The sequence below is a fragment of the Trematomus bernacchii genome, unplaced genomic scaffold (assembly GCF_902827165.1).
Source record: "Trematomus bernacchii unplaced genomic scaffold, fTreBer1.1, whole genome shotgun sequence".
Taxonomy (NCBI): Eukaryota; Metazoa; Chordata; class Actinopteri; order Perciformes; family Nototheniidae; genus Trematomus; species Trematomus bernacchii.
The window spans coordinates 3,797,209-3,817,327 of record NW_022987720.1 but is presented as its reverse complement, the minus strand read 5'-3'; the positions used below and the strand labels follow the sequence as shown (position 1 = coordinate 3,817,327).

At 39.5% G+C, this 20,119-nt stretch overlaps 3 protein-coding genes across 3 annotated transcripts; all 3 read left to right on the top strand.

Annotated features, from left to right (window-relative positions):
• The first annotated feature begins 1,200 nt into the window (after positions 1–1,200).
• Positions 1,201–13,310, top strand: si:dkey-119f1.1 (uncharacterized protein LOC557127 homolog). The gene is made up of 27 exons (XM_034143454.1): positions 1,201–1,287; positions 1,628–1,790; positions 2,000–2,135; positions 3,374–3,479; positions 3,744–3,880; positions 4,114–4,175; positions 4,271–4,351; positions 4,442–4,543; positions 4,750–4,869; positions 5,003–5,101; positions 5,270–5,416; positions 5,791–5,879; positions 5,996–6,160; positions 6,456–6,634; positions 7,621–7,822; positions 8,135–8,249; positions 9,008–9,168; positions 9,374–9,509; positions 9,607–9,687; positions 9,839–10,009; positions 10,244–10,381; positions 10,757–10,902; positions 11,058–11,183; positions 11,360–11,465; positions 12,180–12,332; positions 12,537–12,634; positions 12,874–13,310. The coding sequence occupies exons 2-27, from the start codon at positions 1,671–1,673 to the stop codon at positions 12,962–12,964; spliced, it is 3,267 nt and encodes a 1,088-aa protein (XP_033999345.1). The 5' UTR covers positions 1,201–1,287; positions 1,628–1,670; the 3' UTR covers positions 12,965–13,310.
• A 278-nt stretch (positions 13,311–13,588) lies between these two features.
• On the top strand, positions 13,589–16,027 carry LOC117493066 (uncharacterized protein C1orf115-like). Its single transcript, XM_034143455.1, has 2 exons — positions 13,589–13,950; positions 15,157–16,027. Exons 1-2 carry the CDS (start codon positions 13,654–13,656, stop codon positions 15,292–15,294), a joined length of 435 nt encoding a protein of 144 aa, XP_033999346.1. The 5' UTR covers positions 13,589–13,653; the 3' UTR covers positions 15,295–16,027.
• Positions 16,028–16,764: 737 nt separating this feature from the next.
• tmem18 (transmembrane protein 18) lies at positions 16,765–18,913 on the top strand. The gene is made up of 5 exons (XM_034143133.1): positions 16,765–16,936; positions 17,113–17,230; positions 18,155–18,209; positions 18,323–18,416; positions 18,510–18,913. The coding sequence occupies exons 1-5, from the start codon at positions 16,844–16,846 to the stop codon at positions 18,606–18,608; spliced, it is 459 nt and encodes a 152-aa protein (XP_033999024.1). The 5' UTR covers positions 16,765–16,843; the 3' UTR covers positions 18,609–18,913.
• The last annotated feature ends 1,206 nt before the right edge of the window (positions 18,914–20,119 follow it).

The following is a 20,119-nucleotide window of genomic DNA, read 5'->3' as shown; positions in this document are numbered from 1 at the left end:
AAAGTTATCACAATTTTCTTTAGAAAACTTTGAGTTATATAAATTGCTATAAAAAAGTCTAATTTCTTCATTTATCTGGTCTTGATTTTCAATAGTGACATCATTAATAATCCGTTTTTGGATTTTCTTTTTCACTTGTCTTTGCTTTTCAAGATTGAAGAAATAAGAAGTGTTTTTCTCTCCTTGCTCAATCCATCGGGCTCTCGAACGAATAAAAGCTCCCTTTGATTTTTCCAAATACATGTTGTCTAATTGAGTTTGTAAATTGTTCAGTTTAATTTGCTCATCCAATGATAACTCAGCTTTAAGGCATAAATTATTAATTTCCCTTGTCATCTCTTGTTGTTTTTGTTTCTTTAATCTAGAAGAGTATTTACAGGATTTTATCGCAATCTGTCTCACACTAAATTTAAACCATTCCCATTTACTGAGAGATGACATATCCAAAGCCAGAGTTTCTTTTATCAGTTGTTTGATCTCTCTACAAAAATCTGCATTCTCCAAAAGACTATTATTGAATTTCCATATAGGTTTAAGATTGGGACTGAAGTTGCATAGTAAAAAGGACAAAGAGATGACACAGTGATCAGTCAGAGGTGATGCTGAAATGTCACACTTTGAGACATTATTAGTTAAACTAGTAGAGATTAACCAATAATCGAGCCTAGAACACTGACCATTGTTAGAAGAGTTAAACCAGGTATATTGTGACTTTGAGGGATTATTTATTCTCCAAACATCAGTTAAATTAAGTTTAGAGGCCAAGTCAATAATAGAATCATTAAAATTATGACATTGTCCCCTTAAAGGAAGACGATCTAACCACTCATCAGGAACTACATTGAAATCCCCTCCGATTATAATCTTATCAGTCATATAAAGTACTTTCCATTCCTCTAATCTTTGGCACAAGATTGAAAGAAAATTATTGTTTTGAATCTTTCTGTTATACCCATAAACACACACCAATATGTAATTAGACCCATTAACATCAGTCACAACCATTAGCCAATGACCGTTTGTATCACTCCTGTGGTCAATTATATTTCCAGGTAACCTGTTAAATAAAATCATCACTCCAGCCGAATGTGTTGTTCCATGGCTGAAAAAAATGTTTACAAGCGCACACTCAATGAACCGGAAATGGAAATACGTCATCCCGTGCATGTGATCTCGTTTTTCAACGCGATACTTTACCGGATATAGAAGGCGCGAATTCGACAAGAGTGGTGTTCTCCAAGTTGTGTCGGAATTGTTTGTGCGGCTGCAGCAGCAGCAGCAAACTAGGTAAGCATGCACCGTTACCAGCCGTTCTAATTCACTATAACAACCACAACATTCCCAGCTGCTGTCTGGCTTAATGGTTGTAATGTTTAACAAGTAACCTGAGTTAGCCAGCTAAGCTAGCTTTGTAACGTTGCTAATTTGATGTAACTAAACAACGTTACTAACGTGCTGTCACTGTTGTCGTTTAACTTGTTAAACCACATCAATTATTACTGAAGGTTTGCGAAATGCATTCTTCTACACAAGCTAACCACAGCGTTTTAGTAGCAGAAGAGTTGCTGTTCAAGTTCAGGCATTAGCTCGACTATGCTAGTAAAGTATATTGTTTGCTTGCTTTCAGTTTCAGTTTCAGTTTCTCCCCGGATGTAAACTAGCTGTCCAAGATGCCCAAGAGGAAAAGCAGCTCAGCAATTGGGGGGCCTCCAAAGCGGGTCACTGCGGAGGAGAAAGACGTGGAAGATGAGCGTGACAGTGACCCGGAAGATCATCCACAGAATAGACAGGTTTGTACCGTCACTGTCAAGCTTTACAATATGTTAATCCAATCAGGTTTATATCCACAGTGACTGACATGACATAATATATTTTTCTGGTTTGTCTTAAATGATATCCTGATAAGTTTAGAAATCGAGAAGGAACTTACAGAGTAGATATATGACTATGTATGAGATGTATTAGTGGGAAGTGACATGCCCAGCTCCCCTGTGTTTAGGTGCAGGGTGTGAGAGAGGTGGCAAGTGATGCAGGGATTGTGGAGAGCATCACACTGAAGAACTTCATGTGCCACTCTCACCTCGGCCCATTCACTTTTGGTTCAAATGTGAACTTTGTTGTTGGCAACAATGGAAGTAAGTGAAATACAAGTTACATACTCATTGTTGTGAACTGTTTATTAGTTGCCAAGAAGTGCTGACTATCTTGACTCATCTATAATTTAGTTGGAATACTTTACATTTGTTTATGTAGTTCACAATCATACCAGACACAGCAAGATTATGAAAGATGAGCAAGTGAATTGAGTTGCATCATCTCCACACTAATCGATATTAAACAGTTTACTATAATCGTTTGTGGTGGATGTAGTTTGTCTTTCTGTACAATAATAATATGATATGTTTAACATTGTCTGCTCTCTTGTATTCATGAAAATCAGACGTATTTCTGTAAACCTATGATGTGCAAGTGCATATAATGAATGATCTACTTTGCCCTAAATCTTTGTAATGGCTTGAACCTAAATCATGTATTCAACTTCAACTCAAGCAACACACTCTGTTCTCTTGTGTCTTGTCTTCCATTATTACATGGCTTAGTTGAATACTCGATTCTGATTGGTCAATTCAGAACATGTGACACGTTGTTAATCCAGAACAGACAGACCGCTGTCAAGGACTTATTGACCGTTGTTAAGGACGCTCACATCTGCACAAACAAGTCCGTTCGATTGAACTGTATACAGTTTGGCCGAAAAGCAAACTGCATGCAGCTTGCAACTGACAAGACAAGAGCGACAAGAAAACAGCGGAGAAGTAACTGGGCAGAAACCCTCCTTTTTACGCAGCGGTCCAGACATAGACATCAAACGGTGACACATATTCAGTTGCCAGTTACTTTGGCTTTAGGGCAGGGATATCTAGATAATTTCCAAGGTTTGACATAATGAATTGTGCTACTTTTAAAGCAAGCAACGATGTTTTCAAATCTGTAATCAAAACGCTATCGAAACAGTTCCTGCCATTGCTACGTTAGTTCAAACGGTAACAATGGACTATTTTTCTTAGCGGATGCATGTCAATTTAAATCAATACATACAACTATTTTTTTTAAATCAATAAAATCATTTTCTAAATCCATAAAAGCATTTCAATTAATATTGGGAGTCATATCGTTACTTTGTTGAGAACTTGGTCATTATGGGGAAAATAACACCTTCATGCCGATCTAGATCCCTCCGCTTCGCGTCGGGCTCCTGATCAGCCTGTCGGTGTTCTTTTCCCCATAATGACCGCGTCGCTGCACATTATCCCTTACTTATGTTCTTGTTTTTTGAAAGTGTCTAAAACATTTTTTACTGCTTGTGTGACAGGTGGAAAGAGTGCCGTTCTGACAGCTCTCATAGTTACCCTAGGCGGTAATGCACATGCCACCAACAGAGGATTGTCCCTCAAAGGATTTGTAAAGGAAGGAGAAAGGTACAAATCATTTACAGTGTCTACTATGAACGCAAGTGACTCTTCTCACCTGCATCCCCCAACGTCCAGAAATTCTAGTATAAACAAAATATTCCATGAATTTGCTCTATAGCACCACACATCATACCACATCAAATGTCTTTTGTCTACTACTCATGTCATACATATGACATTTTTCATAACGTCGCATGCAAAAGTACCCTTAATTAAAAGTTGCATCACTTGATTCACGTAGGTGTAATGTCCGTTACTATCTTTCCTCAGTTCGGCTGATGTTTCGATCACCCTGCGAAACAAAGGAAGGGACGCCTTCAAATCTGAGGTGTACGGCTCAGCTATCACAGTAGACCTGCGAATAACACGCGAGGGGTTGAGAAGCTATAAACTGAGGAGCAAATCTGGTAAAGATTACTCATTCTAAAAAAAAATTGTATTTTTTTTTTTGAAGAGACTGCTGCTACTGTACATTGATCTGCAAAACAACATATTTAGGAACAAGGTGCAAAAACAGGAAAACGTGTTTCAATATTATCAAGTAAAATACTACCATAAGCAGCTTCAGTTTATATTATAAGCCTTATAATGAATACCTTATAATATAAGGTATTCATAAAGATTATTTTTCCTCTTACAGGTCAAATTGTCTCAACCAAAAAGGAAGAGTTGCTGTCTATCCTGGACAATTTCAACATACAGGTAGGAGCTATGCAAATCTTTCACAATGCAATGTTGTTGAACTTCAACAAAATGCAAATCCTGTACGATAATCATGTTACTGGGTCTTTCAAAAGGTCAACAACCCTGTCTCTGTTCTCACTCAAGAGATGAGCAAACACTTCCTACATTCCAAAGGGGAAGGGGACAAGTATAAGGTAATAAATACGATTTTTCATTTTTAAATGACAATGTTTTATCGTTTTTGTGATCTTGATTTCTCCACTTTTATTTCATTCCTCTTTCAGTTTTTCATGAAATCTACCCAATTGGACCAGATGAAAGAGGACTTTGTGCACATCAAAACCACCAAGCATATCACAGAAGAAAAAATTGAGCAACATGGTCAAGTAAGGAAAAGTTTGATTAACTCGTATAATATGCAGCTATAACCAATAATTCACAATGTCTCAAAGGACCATGTGAGAGGAGTTGACTATATTGATGCAGTCCTATACTGTTAATAATTTGTACAACTTTGTTTGGTTGGTCTACTACTCTATTTTACCAGCAATATATATATATTACCATTTATATTGTTACATGACTGTTACAGTACATGAAAGACTTGAAGCAGAAGTACCTGGAGAAAGAGGACCGTTTCAAGAACCTGTCATCATTGGATGAAATGGAGACCAAACTAGAGGAGTTGCAGAAACAAATGGCTTGGGTTTTGGTGAGATCATTTCTCCCAGTTTTGAATTCCCAACCCCCTTTATTCAGTTTCCCAGGACTCTGGGATAAAAGCAATCATTTTTTTTAAAGGGTAATTCATCTAGCTAATATTTTGGAGTGACTTCATTTTGCAGGTGCACGATATGGAGAACGAGTTGAAGCCATTGAAGGAGAAGCTGCAATCAGACAGACATTCTACGGAGAAATACGATGCGAAGGTGGAAGAATGGAAGGTAGGATATTTCTGTATTCACCGCAGAATTAGTTGAGTGATTTCAATTAAAAAGCTTCTGTTTAAACATGAACACCGCAACTTTGTACTTGTCCATGCATAGCAATCTTCTGTCCTCTCACTTTTTAACCGCCCTACTTCTCTGATCTGTTTTTATGTCATGATGCAGAATAAGGTCGAAGAGGCTGAGGGGAAATACAGACAGATCGAGGAAAGGTTGGAGGGAATCACACAACAAGTCCAGGAGCTCCAGCCCGAATCTGCTCAGCTCAAGTCTGAGGCCCGGGAAAAAAATGCCGTGCTCAACTCTAGGGAGGTAAGAGTTCAGACAAAAGACTGTACTGACAATTGGTACATTCACTTTCATACCAGTACTGGAAGTGATTTAAAGTGGTTAAACAGTGCTGAAATATATATCCATAGCAGCAATGGTCATTCCCCGGCAAATAAGGTAGTTGTGAACAAGAAAGTAGGGGAACGGTTTATCGTTAAAGTACTATGGCAAAGCCCGACATTTTAATCAACAGCTCACAATTCCAGTTACTGACATGTTTCATTTGTGTAATGTGGTCCAGATGGACTCAACTTAAAACATTGTGAAGATGTCTCCCACCATCAAAAGTTGAGTATTATCATCGTGACTTGTAAACTGACCAGTGTTTCTACTTCTGGATTCTGTGATTGTGCTAGGTCACTGTTCACAGATGCAGGGCTCACTTAAGGGACCTGGAAAAGGACAAAGTTCAGCTGTCCTCAAGAATAAAGGATCTCAAGCTGAGGTACGACCTCATCTTGTAAAAGGATCTTCTGTGCTGCGTTCAAGTCAAAACATGGGTTTTTATTTGCTCCTTAAAATATCATGGCCATCTTTTTTTCCTCCTTCTTATCCCTCCAGCATTACTCAGACATCAGGAGCAGAGAGCCAGGCCAGAACGGAGCGTGTGGAGCAGCTTCAGGCCGAGCTGGAAAACATGAGCCACCAGACCTCCACTCTCGAACAGCAGATCGACCAGTATCGGCAGGCATGCAGCCGCGCCACAGAGGAGCAAGGGAAAATGAAGTAGGGGAACAAACACTACATGATGTCAGTACAGTTGTGTTGGTTCCAGTGGTAGCTAAATAAGCCCCTGGCACTGTGTCTGTCAGTTTATTTTAAAGCTGGAGTAAATATATATACATTTTGGAATAGGATATATTTTGCAAATCATACTATTATGTGAATCCATCCATTAGCCCTTCGGTTCTGTCAATGCTTCTGATAAATAATGATAATAAAAATGTTAGCTCCCTCTGGCCCTGGAGTAACATTTGTGAAGTGGTAACAGCCTAACATAATGGTCTCCTTTTGTCTCCAGGAGAGAGCAAGATGTGTTTCAGAGGTCCATTGACGCCAACAGAAGGAACCTGCAGAACATGGAGAGCAGTCGCTCCAATCGCCTGCGGCGTTTTGGAGAGCACATGCCCGCACTCTTGACCGCCATCGATGAGGCTGGCAGAAATGGACAGCTCAGGCAAAAACCCAGAGGACCTCTGGGTAAGACTTTGGTCCCAGTTGTTAATGGGCATAAATGTTCCAGGACTGTTTCATTTCTCAGTCATATACTGTGAAGTTGAGCGGCCCGAGCAAGTAAGGAGGCAAAGAGTTCAAATATAACCCGGTGTGGGCATTTATTCCTCTTTTATTATGGATACACAGCCTCAATATGACTGTCTCCCCTGAACACAGTCACCAGCAACAAGGACCTCACATCCCCCACAAACAGGAAACAGAGGGTGTTTCTCAATCGCGAGTACGCTTGCTTGGTAGCACATGTCTGCCGAGCATCTTGCTTCAGAAGCGAGGCAAGAATACTTCCTGACATTTGGAAAACAAAGAGTGGAACAGGCTAGCAAGTGTGCAGGTGTGCGTCATATGAGAGGCCCCGCCTTACATCTTCCGCCACAGATTTGGGGAAATTGGTCCGTGCGCAAAGCATTGTGGGGATTTTAAGACCGCGGAGTCTACTCGTGTGCAGCCTCGATATTTCTCCAAACGGAGTACGCCGGGCTCGGTAGATTTCCAAGTATGCTGGAGATTGGAACAGTACTTCGGCGGCACTCGATGACGTAGTATGCTTGAAATAGTGGCTCTGAAGCAGCTTTACTCGCGATTGAGAAACACCCAGAGCCTAAATACCCACAGACTAATCAATCAACAAGACACAGGTGAGGGGGGAGGAGACAACACAACACAGGGCACCAGGTGCACACAATCAGCAGCAACAGACATGGGGGAAGGGGAACACTTTTCAGAATAAAACCAGCAAACAGAGACAGACAAACTAAACCACAGACAGATCGCAACACTTTCCAGGGCACGGAACAAATCAATACACTTCGCCAATAAGAACGCTATATAATACGTAACGGAGGCCGAGATCTATGGCATCATAGATCTATGGCATCATAGATCTATGGTTACATATACCCACCAGGTGGACCATTCTGACTTTGCTTCTCTTTTCAAATGTCCTTCTCCAGGTCACCTTATCCGCCTGAAAGACCCGGATTTGGCTCTGGCTGTGGAAGTGTGTCTGAAAGGCCAGCTGCAGGCCTTCACATGTGATAACCACGACGACGAGAAGGTGCTGCAAGGCCTCATGTCCAGAGTTTGCCCAAATGCCCGTAGACCTGCCATCATCACCAGCCATTTCCTCCCACGTGTCCATGACACAAGATCAAGGTGAGGTTATGTACAAAAACATACATTAAACGCCAAGAAAACAATACAATGAGGATCCTCCTACCCAGAGAATAGAGTGTTAGTCAGCTTGAAGTAAAGGTAGTCACAATGTTCTCCTGTAATACACATATTCCTAACAAACACAACAGGTCTACACCAGAGCGACAGACAGGAAGGCAGTGCACTGTATCTAGCAATGTTTGCGGAAATAGAATGACATTATTAAACGCAAAGAGAAACTGATTGGATGTGTGTTAATTAACATGAAGTATCACTTTTAATCAACAGTGGTTTGTTTTGTCTTTGTGTCAGGGCCGTGAATCACCCCGAGTACCCGTCCGTGCTTCACTCTCTAGAAATTGAGGACCCAGTCGTTGCCAACTGTCTGATTGATCAACGGGGCATAGAGAGCATCCTGCTCATTAAGGTGACCAAATTCCCAGTGGAACCATTAGAAAGTCCCAATAACCTAAGATTCTTCAGTATTTAGCCATGTACTTGATGCTGATATGAACGATCTACAAAGAACGTTTTGATAATGTTTCTTTATGATGTTATTTTAAGCTATTTAAGACGTGTGTGCTTAGTAGTTGATCCTAGATCATTACCCCTATAACCCGAGTACATATGCAGCATTTCTGGCTGATATTGTAAGACACCTAATGAACAACATTTTATTGTTCAGTATACATGGTAAGCAGTGCATGACATTAAGGATTTTGGGAGATGGCCCTGTGGGCCATCTAAGCTAATTTACAGATGGCCCTGAGCCCAATAGAGATTGCCCTGAAAAATGCGAAAATGTGGTTGCATTCGATTCATTGTCCGGGTAGTATTCATTGTATAGAAATCGTATTGACCGGGCCAGCCCGAACATCGCGAAGTTGGTCGAACGAATGCCTCCTCATCCGGAAGCTGACCGAGCAGACCCGAGCAGCAGTCGAGAGGAGCCGAGCGCATCCGCGAAGCACACAAAATGGCGACGTCCATGAAGAAAGACTGGTTTACCGACTTTTGGCAACTTTTTCATCGACCTGCTGGTTGCCCGATCGGGCAACCAGCAGGTGAGGCTTCATTGCCCGAGCTAAATACTAGATTGCCTCGGGCAGTCGTTAATGTCGAGCCCTGGTAAGTTGACATGAGTTTTGTTTTTAATTGTGTGTGTGTGTGTGTGTGGTTGTGTAGAATCAAACAGACGCTCGGCGAGTGATGCAGGGCGGAGCCCCTCCTCGGAACTGTTCCCAGGCCTTTTCAAAGGACGGAGATCAGGTCTTCAATAACCGCAGTTACTCTGCTGAGCAGACCAGAGCCAACTACCTCTCTGGAGATGTAGAGGAGGAGATCAGGTGTGTGTGTGTAGTGAGACAGAATGTACCTGATGAGTCCAGCTGTAGATATATTTGGTCCCATGGGGCTTGTTGTATTTAGAAAGCCAGAGTAGATGATGGATTTCTTTATCTACAACTATTGTGATATACACACTGTGAGTAGTTGTGTTTAACTTCTGCCTTAACACCTTCTTTGTCTCTTGGATCCTCTCTTCTCTCTCAGGCACTTGCAGAAGGAGTTGGAGAACCAGAAAGCTCAGGCAACACGTTTCCAGCAGCAGATGAGGAAGTTGGATGACGACGTCAAACAGAACGATGGGCTGCTGAGAAGGGCTCAAGTGGAGGAGAGGACTATCAAAGTAAGTATTTGTGCGTGTGTATATAAATAATAAAAACACTTCTAAATCAAATCAGTAGCATTCCCAATGTTTGAATGAATCTCTGTATTTTCTTCAGAACAAGGCTGCAAAGATCCAGCTGGAGCTGTCGGAGCTACAGAATGTGGAAGAGCCTCAGTCAGAGGACCTCAATCCCCTGGTTTGTACAGACACAATGCAGTACAATAATCCGATTAGCTTACGTCGTACTCCATCTCAGTTGATAAACAAAGCAAAGACCATATGGAATTATGACTGAGAATGGGTATTCAAGTCATAATTCGGTCATCACTTTTGGCACACTTTCACAGGAAGAAGAGCTTCAAGAGATCGTATCTAAGATCTCGTCAAAGCGTGCAGAGTACGACGAGGCACAGGCTCAGATGGCTGATTGCAAGGCGGCCTATGAGAAGGCAGAGCAGGAGTACAAGCAGCACAAAGAGCAGATCTTCACGGCCGCAGAGGATGCCGAGCATGTCAAGGTAATACTTAAGACCAAGATCGGGTGACAAAGATAAACAAGTGATCGGAATCCTTCAACCTTAACTTGTGGAATGCCCAAATCATGTCAAACTTGTGAAACGTGTGTATTAAGTCAAAAGTGTCCTTGTATTATTACTCAATTCAAATGAGGTTTTATCGTAACACCATCCTTGTGTACTGGGTGAATCTCATGCGTTCTTCTTTCTGTGCTCTTCCCTTGGTCCCTTTTACAGGAGGAGCTGAGTAAGACCGATCAGGACGTGGGCAAGTGCAAGCATCACAAGAAACACTACGACGAGAAACGCACTGTACATCTCCGCAGCATACAGGCGCTCGAAGGCAACCTAGAGAGCAAGGAGCAGGAACTACAGGTACACTAGACTGAGACACAAAGAGCAACTTGAGACAGAGGCAGACATTTAAATACGATTTTTAACAAAATGTAATGGTTTTTTTTGTCGGTTTTCAGTAGACATTATAGAGTGGGTCCAGGAATTAGATCAGATAAATATGTCTCCATCTTAAGCACACTTGGCTTATCAAAACTGTGGAAAGCATTTGCAATTCTCAGACAAAATCAAAATACTTTTTAATTTAAATTCTGACGGGTTCATCTGTTTTACACTTTGTTTTTTAATGCAATGTTGAATAGCTATGCATTTCTGAATCTTATAGATTTTGTTCCTTCTAGTATCTTCTGCATTGAATCTCAGAACAATATTTTGTTGTTCACCCTGTGATTTCAGACATCTGTGGCCAAAGCCACCAAAATCTCTGCGGAGCGAGTGGAGGTACGAAGGACAGCCAAGAGTCTGGACAACGAGATCAGCCGTCTCAAAGTGAAGATCAGCACCCAGCAGGAGCAGCAGGGGAACCGTGACGAGGTAGTGAGGTATGTGAAGAACACTCTGATCATTCAAATGCAATGATGTAGTGTCATGCCACTTTATTACTTTAACACGACTGGCTGTTGTCTTGTCTTGCATTAAATCAAATCAATTCAATCTCTGTTGATTTCTTCCGCTTGTCTTTCTCTCCAATCACTAGGCAGTATCATGAGGCTCTGCAGAACTACAAGAACATGGCACTGCAAATGAAAAACCTAAACGGCTTCATCAAATGTCTCGATAGTGTCATGAAACAGAGACTCCAGGTGTACTCTGAGCTCAGGAGGTCAGTTGGAAACAAATCGTGTCCAGGAAAAAGAATGTTACGCTTAACTTAAAAGCGTATACATTTATTTCATGTTTCTCTTCACCCTCACTGTTTCTTGGTTCCTAGATTTATTATCATGCTGCCATCTTTCCTTCTTTGTCCATTTGCTCAAGTTTTTCCTCTGCGTCCTCTAGGTTCCTCTCGGCCCGTTGTAAATATTACTTTAACAGCACACTGGCCCAGAGAGGCTACACTGGAAGTATGACCTTTAATCACAAGAGTGAAACCCTCTCCATCTCAGTAAGTTCATCACTCGGTTCACATTAGAGCAACTAAACAATATAGCAGCATGGCTAAAGTCTAAATGAGACCACATTGATCTTTTTATTTGATTGTCAAAAACATGGGACATTACTGCTACAGTTTTTAAACCATGTGATGTCAAATGGGGTGTCCAAAATACGGCCCGGGGGCCAAATGCGGCCCGCAGGCCATTTTGAATCGGCCCTCAGCCAATTCAAAAGTATAATGGAATATGGCCCACAAATGAAACTTGAGCGTGTCTTGTACTTCCTAAATATATCTGTAAACATATATTACACAGTAGTGTTCATGTGTTAATAAGCCCACTTTCAGTCAATTAAAGTTGAAAATATGATCTAAGTTGATAAAAAAAAAAAAAAAAAAAAACCCAATAACTTATTTACATAACAACCTTGAAATATACCCTTCCTATTTCCTCTTATGATCAGCAATCTGAGGCTCCTGTTTTAAGGAATGAGCTGCTAACAAAATAAATGAAACCCTATGGAAAGCTGTGATGTAGGCTGTTGTATCAAGCACGATCTTCTTACATTTGATTGATTTAGCTAACTTATCACTTCACTTATGAGGCAATAAACCTCACCTCTAGTGAGTGGCCCAGCCCTTCGAATTATTTTTCTGTATGTGGCCCTCGGTGAAAAAAAGTTTGGCTTAGGTCAAATGTTTTTGTTTGGCTTCTTTCCTCGGTAGGTGCAGCCAGGCCAGGGAAGCAGTGTGGAGTTGAGTGACATGCGCTCTCTGTCCGGAGGCGAGCGCTCCTTCTCCACCGTGTGCTTTGTGCTCTCCCTTTGGGCCATCACAGAGGCGCCTTTCCGCTGTCTTGACGAGTTTGATGTTTTCATGGTAATACGAAACCTATTTTGTTGATATTGCAAGTTTCTCTAGATAAGGTTGCACCGTGTCTAAATGGCATCTTAAAAAATAATAGCATGGAATGACTATTTTAGGAAGGAGTTTGGAGAAAGTTCCTATGCAAGGTCTTGGCATTACATGAAATGGTCTCTATAGCCTTATTTATCAAAAGATAAGAGTCTTGGTTTTCTTTAGGACATGGTGAACAGGAGGATCTCAATGGACATGATGCTAAAGGTGGCTTCCGGTCAGCGCTACAGACAGTTCATCTTCCTCACACCACAGAGCATGAGGTATTCACTGATTACATGTTTATATATTTGTATATCAAAGCAGTAGGACCACCCAAATGTGATTTATTGACTTGGTTACTGTTTATATATTCTTAATAAATGAGCTTTGATTGAGTAAATCCGTTCAGGAGTAAAGGTCATGTGATTTCAGTATGCTGCCTAGTTTCTCTGGGAAAGAGCACCAGACACTTTATCTCCAAGTCACGGTCACATTGTCATGTTTGTTTTTTTTGTTTCAGCTCTCTTCCACAGAGCAAAAATATCCGCATCCTCCGTCTCAAAGACCCAGATCGTGGCATAAATGAACAAAGCAGTCAAGACGACGAGTAGTAGTTCTGTATACCTAGCAATGTTAAATGTTTTGTAACACTGAACCGGTTACATTATGTTGTAAGTTCTGTTGTATTGAGGGGGAAGGATGGGAAGTTTGTTTATACCTTGCCAAAATATTTGTTATTATAACTGGCACATCTCTAAGCTAATGAGTAGTAGTTCTGTATACTAAGCAATGTTAAATGTTTTGTAACACTGAACCGGGTATATAATGTTTTAAGTTCTGTTGTATAGAGGGGGAAGGATGGGACATTTTGTTATAACTGGCACATTTCTAAGCTAATGTTGTGTTATCTAAATGAAAGCAAACAAGTTAGGAAAAATACAGTGTTGGTGTTTTTTATGCATATGTCAGGACCATTTCTGTACTTGTCTCGCTAAGTAGAAGTCATAATTCAAGTTCATCTCACAGTACACACATAATCCTGCTGTCCTCTTCAGCCCATTCTCTGGATAAAAGTCAGTGTGATTTGAATCTGCTTTAAAACATGAAACGCTTTTGGGGTCAGTCTTTTGAGGAGGAATGCTTTGCACCTTTAAGAGCTCTGTGCCAAATCCTCCACACAAGGCGGTCCATTGGAATGCACTTCCACTCATGCACATAACATCTGCTGACAACATATCTGACCTCCTGAGGCAAGTGGTACTTTTTATGACATCCCTGAGCACTGCGATAAGCGGACAACATGAAGGCCATATCTGTTCCATTGAGGTTGTTTGATAGAAATTCAGCCTCAGGAGACACTCTCAATGTTCAAGCAGCAAAATATCAGCGACATATGGATCACCAGGAGAGCCCGGATCACTCTGGACACAACGACAGCCGAACAGTGGGCGACAACAGACAAAATGAGAAGAGCCATCGAGGAGTTCATTTTGCATTTCTGCCAGAGACGTACGAGCTGCTGGTAGATGAGGAGCAAGACGAGGCAAAAGAAGAGAAGAAGAAAAGGAAGAAAGAAAAGTACAAAAAAGTCAGGAAGGTTGGTGTTCTGTTAATGTACTGAAAACTGTTGGTACTAAAGGCAAATTACACATTTAAGTTGACTGTGTTCCGGATATCTGATCTTCTCATGAAGATGAACTGCAACCGCCTGCTGATGGGTGTGTGTGTCTTGTTCTGCTTTGTTGGAAAGATTTGGCAAAGCGTAATGAAAATCTTGATCCGATAGAAAGTTGCAGTTAACCTATTTTTTATCTTTTGTCTGATTATTGCGATACTTTAAAAATAAATCTAGTACCTCTAAATTGTGGATTTGTTAAAACTACAACATGTTTATCCAAGGCAAATGTGAACACTATTGGGCAAAATCAGCCTCAATCCAAATGATTGAACAGATTAATTGGAATTAAAAAAATATATATGTTTTTTGTTTAAATAAACAAAATATAATATATGTATAAAAGATCAAAAATCTTTAACTAGAGGGTACTGTCACATTGACACTACAATACAAAAGTACAATATACTTTAAGTTCAAGTACTATGTAACATGTTGTCTATGTTTAGGGAACATTAAGTAATACAATGCATGTCTTATTTGAAGATTGATCTGATCTACAGTAACTGAATATTCATCTGAATTTAAGTCAAGATAGTAACTGCTTTTACACTAAAATCACATTTAATATACAGGTTACAGTTTGGATTGCTTTATGTGTACCAGTTTTGATAATAAGTTCAGCCAAGGAGGAAGGAAGTACAATTATTTGTACTTTAGTTTACTAAAACAGCTGACTTCCTGTATCCGGTCGGCCTTTTCCTGATCAGAGCTCAGGAGACAATAGTGTTCACAGGGCTTTTTGTTTACATTTCAGGGTTAAATACAGACTGCAGCTCTCCTCATGTCGCTATTGTTCTGACCACACCACATGTGTTCTCCAGCTTCTGACTGATTACAGGTCTTTTTATTCCCAAATTCTGTCAAAACCACTGATAGGGCTTTGTAACACAAAGTATCATTACAAATAAGTATATTTGTCATTGTATGACAAGTGTTTGGAAATTAAGTATGAGTCCTATTTTAATACAAAAGACGGAATAATAATCTAAACAATTACGTCATTGAAATAATTCTGACATGGTTGTGTAGTTTTATTTATCTTTGAACCCTCATTTGAATGAAGGCACAGGTTACTTTAAATCTACAGAATAATGATTAATCGTTGGCTGTATGTTTGTCTTTCAGAATGTTGGCAAGGCTCTGCGCTCCACCTGGAAGTGTCTAATGCTCGGTCTGTACAATTTTGCCCTGGGCTACTCTACTCCGATCACAGTGGCTGCTACTTTTGTCCCTGATTTCCACCACGGCAGGAACAAGCCCTGAGCTAGTGATACCTCCTCCTTTTTCTAGCTGTACATACCAGTGAACCAACGGACACAAGACTTTTCATATGTGTATAATATTTGTGTATGAGAATGTATTTTGTTACTAAACATTTTAATTACAATAAGCTTGTTTGCTGTAGGAACTGAAAAAAACACTTTTGTAAGACAGACCTTTTTTTTACCACATTGGAAAAAAACAGGTGTTTTAATAAGACTCAGTGCACTAATCAACTGTCATGTATTTCTTTATTTACACCTGTACATGTGTGACATGTTGGTGTTAACAATCCTAATGTCCTACTGTTGGTCATAATATGGCACACTAAGCTTTGCAAAATGTGCACATGATAGTGTATTTAGTTAAATTGTCAGAAACAATTGCTCTGTGTATAGATATAATGCTTTATGTAGTGCCTAAGTTACATATTTCTCATGCATGTATTGACTGCCTTTTTCAACTTTTTTTTAATTTGATATCAAGCATCAAGCTGGTGTTGGCAGCTGTGCAGAGGGATAATGTGGGAGATACCCTTACAGGAATGTGATCATCACTTTCTGAAAAGACATGTTAAGTTGATCAGAATGTATTTGTGAGACTATTGAAGGTAGTCATTGTCATCTGAACATTTCAGAGTAACTGTATGTGTGCGAGTCTGATTAAGGTTTTGCAAGTCTTGATATTTGTAAGTTGAAGTTTGATAAAATGTTAATAAACTGTAAGACAAACTTAATTATTTGTGGTTGACAAGGAAGTGTGAACAAGCAATAAAGCCTCAATACATCACATTTGAAGTAAGGAACTACATATTTTGAGAACCTCACCAAATATGAAATGATAAAAGCTAATGTACAGAAAACAGTTTAGTGAATCAGAGGAAAGGGAGACTTCAGAAGGGAAGATATCCAACCCTAACAAATGGTGAAATTACTCATCTCAAATGAAGAAAACATTTGAGATGCTTACACAAACATGTGTTGAAGATTATAGTTCAGATAACATTTGTAGGGAGGGGCGATGATAAGGATGAGGATTATGATAAAACAAAATGAAGATATCACAGTAGGCTATGTCATTTACAAAGCAAGAACGTAATATTGCCTTTAGGAAAAAAAAGATGAAAAAAGATGTTAGGTGATCATAAATCATTTTAGTGAGACATCTAAAGACTTCTTACTTGAAGCCTATAATAAAGTATGAAAGAAGGGAAAGTTGGCTGTAGGAGGCTAGTACCTAGCATTCCCGGAAGCAAGGAAAATATTTCACTTTTTTTGAATTATTGACCAATTGTTTGGACCTTCCATATCTGTACATTAATGGGAAATTAATAAATTGTTAACTCTTATTGAAATAATATTATAGTTTTGTGTTCTTGTTTATCTTATATTTAATATGTTGTTATGATTGTAATCAAATACCAGCAGCTCCACCCCACTAGGTGGCGGTAATGTCTCGTTTTGGTTGTTCACCCAAGAAGAAGAAGAAATGCTCTCTCTTCCGTAGTCTTGGCTTGTTTACATGAGCCTCGTCTGAACAGGGTTTTTTGAGGATGACGGACCAAAAGGCAGATAATATCAGCTCTATCCCAATCGATGAGTTCAGCAAGTTAAGAATAACATCGATATGGACGTTTCTCATGTCTGTAAGTTACATTGTATTGTCTGACTCGAGATGCCAGTCAGTGCCAGCTAGCTACGAGTTAGCTATCCCGGCAAATTGATAGATCCCCTTTAATTAACAAACGATACCATTTTGGAGCATTTGTATGTGAGTTGAAGTGACAGCTGCCTAATGTTTGCTTTGTTTTACTGTGTGTAGGTGCAGTGGTCGGAGCCCTGGCTGATGGGGCTGATGGTGTTTCATGTTGTGTGTTTGTCTCTGACCGTGGTGACGTGCAGGTACTACAGAGCTCAGATATGTCACTTCCTGCTCATGGGTAAGTGAATCAGAACCATACAACAATTAGCCTTACTGTTGATAAGTAAAGTAAAAGTGCATAACAAATCCTACCTGTTCCCATACATCTAAATACGTTTATGGTGCAAGACTGACTTACTAAAATGTACTCATAGCTTAGTTTTAAACCATCTAACATTAACTACAATGCTACCTCTTGATACTGTTTCCTGGGAAAATTTTGCAAAATTCAACAATCATTCAAGGTGTGAACTTTCCACCGCAATGTAAGGGAAATAATGGGCATACAATTGAAACATGTCTGCGGCTGCTTTTACCATGTTATATGTAAATAAGCTAGCAAGTTAATAAGGAAAGGTACTTGTGCTGTCTGAAAACTTCGGGTTTAAAGTGTAAAACTAAATTTAATATACAAAATGCAATAAAGAAGTGACTCAAACTTCTTAAATTAATTACAATAACACATCAATTAGCATGCTCAATCAAGCTTAAGCCTACATGCTAGCAAGCAGAAACTAGCTAAATATGTTAATGAGGTTAATTTTGTAATCAAAACTTACATTCAGCATGTAAGGCATTCTTCCAAAAATGAGTTAATTTTTAAAAGATAAGATTTTTAAATGGTAATGGGTAAACATTTTCCAAACATCTGAACTGAACTGAACTGAACAGCAACCATACAATTACTAATATATCAGGGCTTACAGCTAACACTAACATACAGTAACAATCATACTGTATCATTCAAATATAGAGTTAGGACAACTCCTTATTGATGTGTGTGTTACCATCTAAGGCTAAATAAGATATTTTTGATTTCTCAAAACCAGATGACTATATCAGTTAATATTGTATAGCTAATTTAGATTTTTTTCAACAACAGCTTTTATTAGTCTGTGTGTTTTATTGTACTGTATGCTGACTGACTACCTGTCTTTTACAGTTGGCCTGGTGTATAGTGCTGAATATCTCAATGAGCTGGCAGCCATGAACTGGAGGTAAAGCCTTTTTTTTTGCAGTATTTTTGTTACTATTGGGTGAGAAATTATGTGTATTGAGGTCATGCTTTTTGGTTATTAAGGAATCTCATTATATGTTATTGTTCTTTCAGGTCCTTCTCTAGCTTCCAGTACTTTGATTCGAAGGGCATGTTCATATCTTTGGTCTACTCTATTCCTATTCTGCTGAATACAATCATCATCGTGGTAAGCTTCATTGTTTATCATTATATTTGACGCAGCATATACAGTTCTAAAATCCCCACTTGACCCCTGAATGTTTGTGTTGTGCATTGACAGATGGTGTGGGTGTACAGGACCTTTTCCACTATGACTGAGCTGAAGACCCTCCAGCTCAAGCGACAGGCCCGCAGACAGAAAAGAGAGAAGAACGACTGATCCATTTTCTTCTGTCCAAACATGGACTTCATTGCAAGGAATTAGGGATACTTTTCTCTGCCATGCTAATCCGGAACTTTGGAACAGAAAGGCAGATACTTTCTTGTGTCCGTAAAAAGGATTCTTCATTGGTAACGGTTTCTGGACTGGGTGTCTTTTTCTGGTAACGGCTGTTGAAAGATGCCGCTGAATGTACTTTACACTATGAGATATATGAGGACCAATAGACATTTACTGTTTTATATTTAATGTTGTTTTAAAGTGTGTTGACCCGCACAAAGAGAGATAAAAGATTTTTGAACAACTCTGATGTGACTGTTGATTTATTTTTCAGAGAAAAACGCTTTAGTTTAATTTAACCCCCAAGATATCCCCCTATCCTAAGAGAAAAATCAACTAAACTGCTATTAAAATTATGTATTTTAATATTATTTTTAAATGTCTCAAAATTAACATCAGTCCTGATCATAACTACCGAACATGAATTCATTTTCAAATTCTAACACAAACGTTCCATTGTTTTGTTTTTTTAATACTATATGCTACGTTTTTTCCTTTTTACAGTCTTGGATATGTCAATTATTAGCAAAAACGATTTTGAACATAGAAAGTGCAGTGTGTTTCAATAGGGACAATATCGTCCTTACGGGTCAATAATGTATGTCTGTATTTTGGCCTCAACGTTCAATTATAGACTCATAAAACCTGAAGTTGAACACCCAAAATCCATAAAAAAACATATCACACCCTTGCCAAAAATGCCAGCTACAGTATATGCATTAACACAACACAAATGAAACCTTTAAACATGATATAACTCAAATTAAAGGTGTAATCATGCCGTCATCCTCATTTGTGTGAAGTGGATGGTTAATAGTAATCTGTGACTGATCATTAACAATCCATTGACTTAGACTAGTAGAGCTCATATCAAAAACATTACACTGATATTGAGTTTTTACTCTTTATGTATATTTATATATATCTCCAAGCTCATCAACAAGACAAATACTTTTTACTTTCTTAACTAGTTTAACTGGCTTTATGTCCCAGACAGGTTTTAAACATTCTTGACAGCTTTTACACAGGGGGAGTTGGGAGGGGGGAAGTAAGGTCTTATGACCCGGCACAGTCCTCCACGTGAGAGGGGGGGGGGCTGTTTCATGATACTGGGCCAACCTCTTTCTGCAAAACAATGGACCTTTCTCACAGCAGAGTTCTCGTGTAAACAGCACAACAGTCAGTAAAGCACCGGTGTTAGTAATCACATTAACGATGGCTCTGTTTCATTGAAGCCATGACAGTGTGACAGCATCCAGGACACTAGCAGCCTGAAGCTGATCAGTTTTATTATTTACACCTGTGCGTTTCCTATGGTGGCATGTCATAGTTCCTGCTAGTAAAAAAGACTTTAGATCAACAAATGTCACTGCAGGAACATTAAAAGTCTCCATTGTCATTGGGAAGGCTTATCACACATGTTTTATTATCAAAAATCATTGATTTATAAC

Coding starts and splice junctions, on each gene's coding strand:
- LOC117493066 (XM_034143455.1), top strand. CDS start 13,654: ATGAAGGCCATATCTGTTCCATTGAGGTTGTTTGATAGAAATTCAGCC. Junction 13,951..15,156: donor AGTACAAAAAAGTCAGGAAG/GTTGGTGTTCTG, acceptor TTTGTCTTTCAG/AATGTTGGCAAGGCTCTGCG.
- tmem18 (XM_034143133.1), top strand. CDS start 16,844: ATGACGGACCAAAAGGCAGATAATATCAGCTCTATCCCAATCGATGAG. Junction 16,937..17,112: donor TATGGACGTTTCTCATGTCT/GTAAGTTACATT, acceptor TACTGTGTGTAG/GTGCAGTGGTCGGAGCCCTG. Junction 17,231..18,154: donor ATGTCACTTCCTGCTCATGG/GTAAGTGAATCA, acceptor TGTCTTTTACAG/TTGGCCTGGTGTATAGTGCT.
- si:dkey-119f1.1 (XM_034143454.1), top strand. CDS start 1,671: ATGCCCAAGAGGAAAAGCAGCTCAGCAATTGGGGGGCCTCCAAAGCGG. Junction 6,635..7,620: donor AAAACCCAGAGGACCTCTGG/GTAAGACTTTGG, acceptor GTCCTTCTCCAG/GTCACCTTATCCGCCTGAAA. Junction 7,823..8,134: donor GTCCATGACACAAGATCAAG/GTGAGGTTATGT, acceptor TCTTTGTGTCAG/GGCCGTGAATCACCCCGAGT.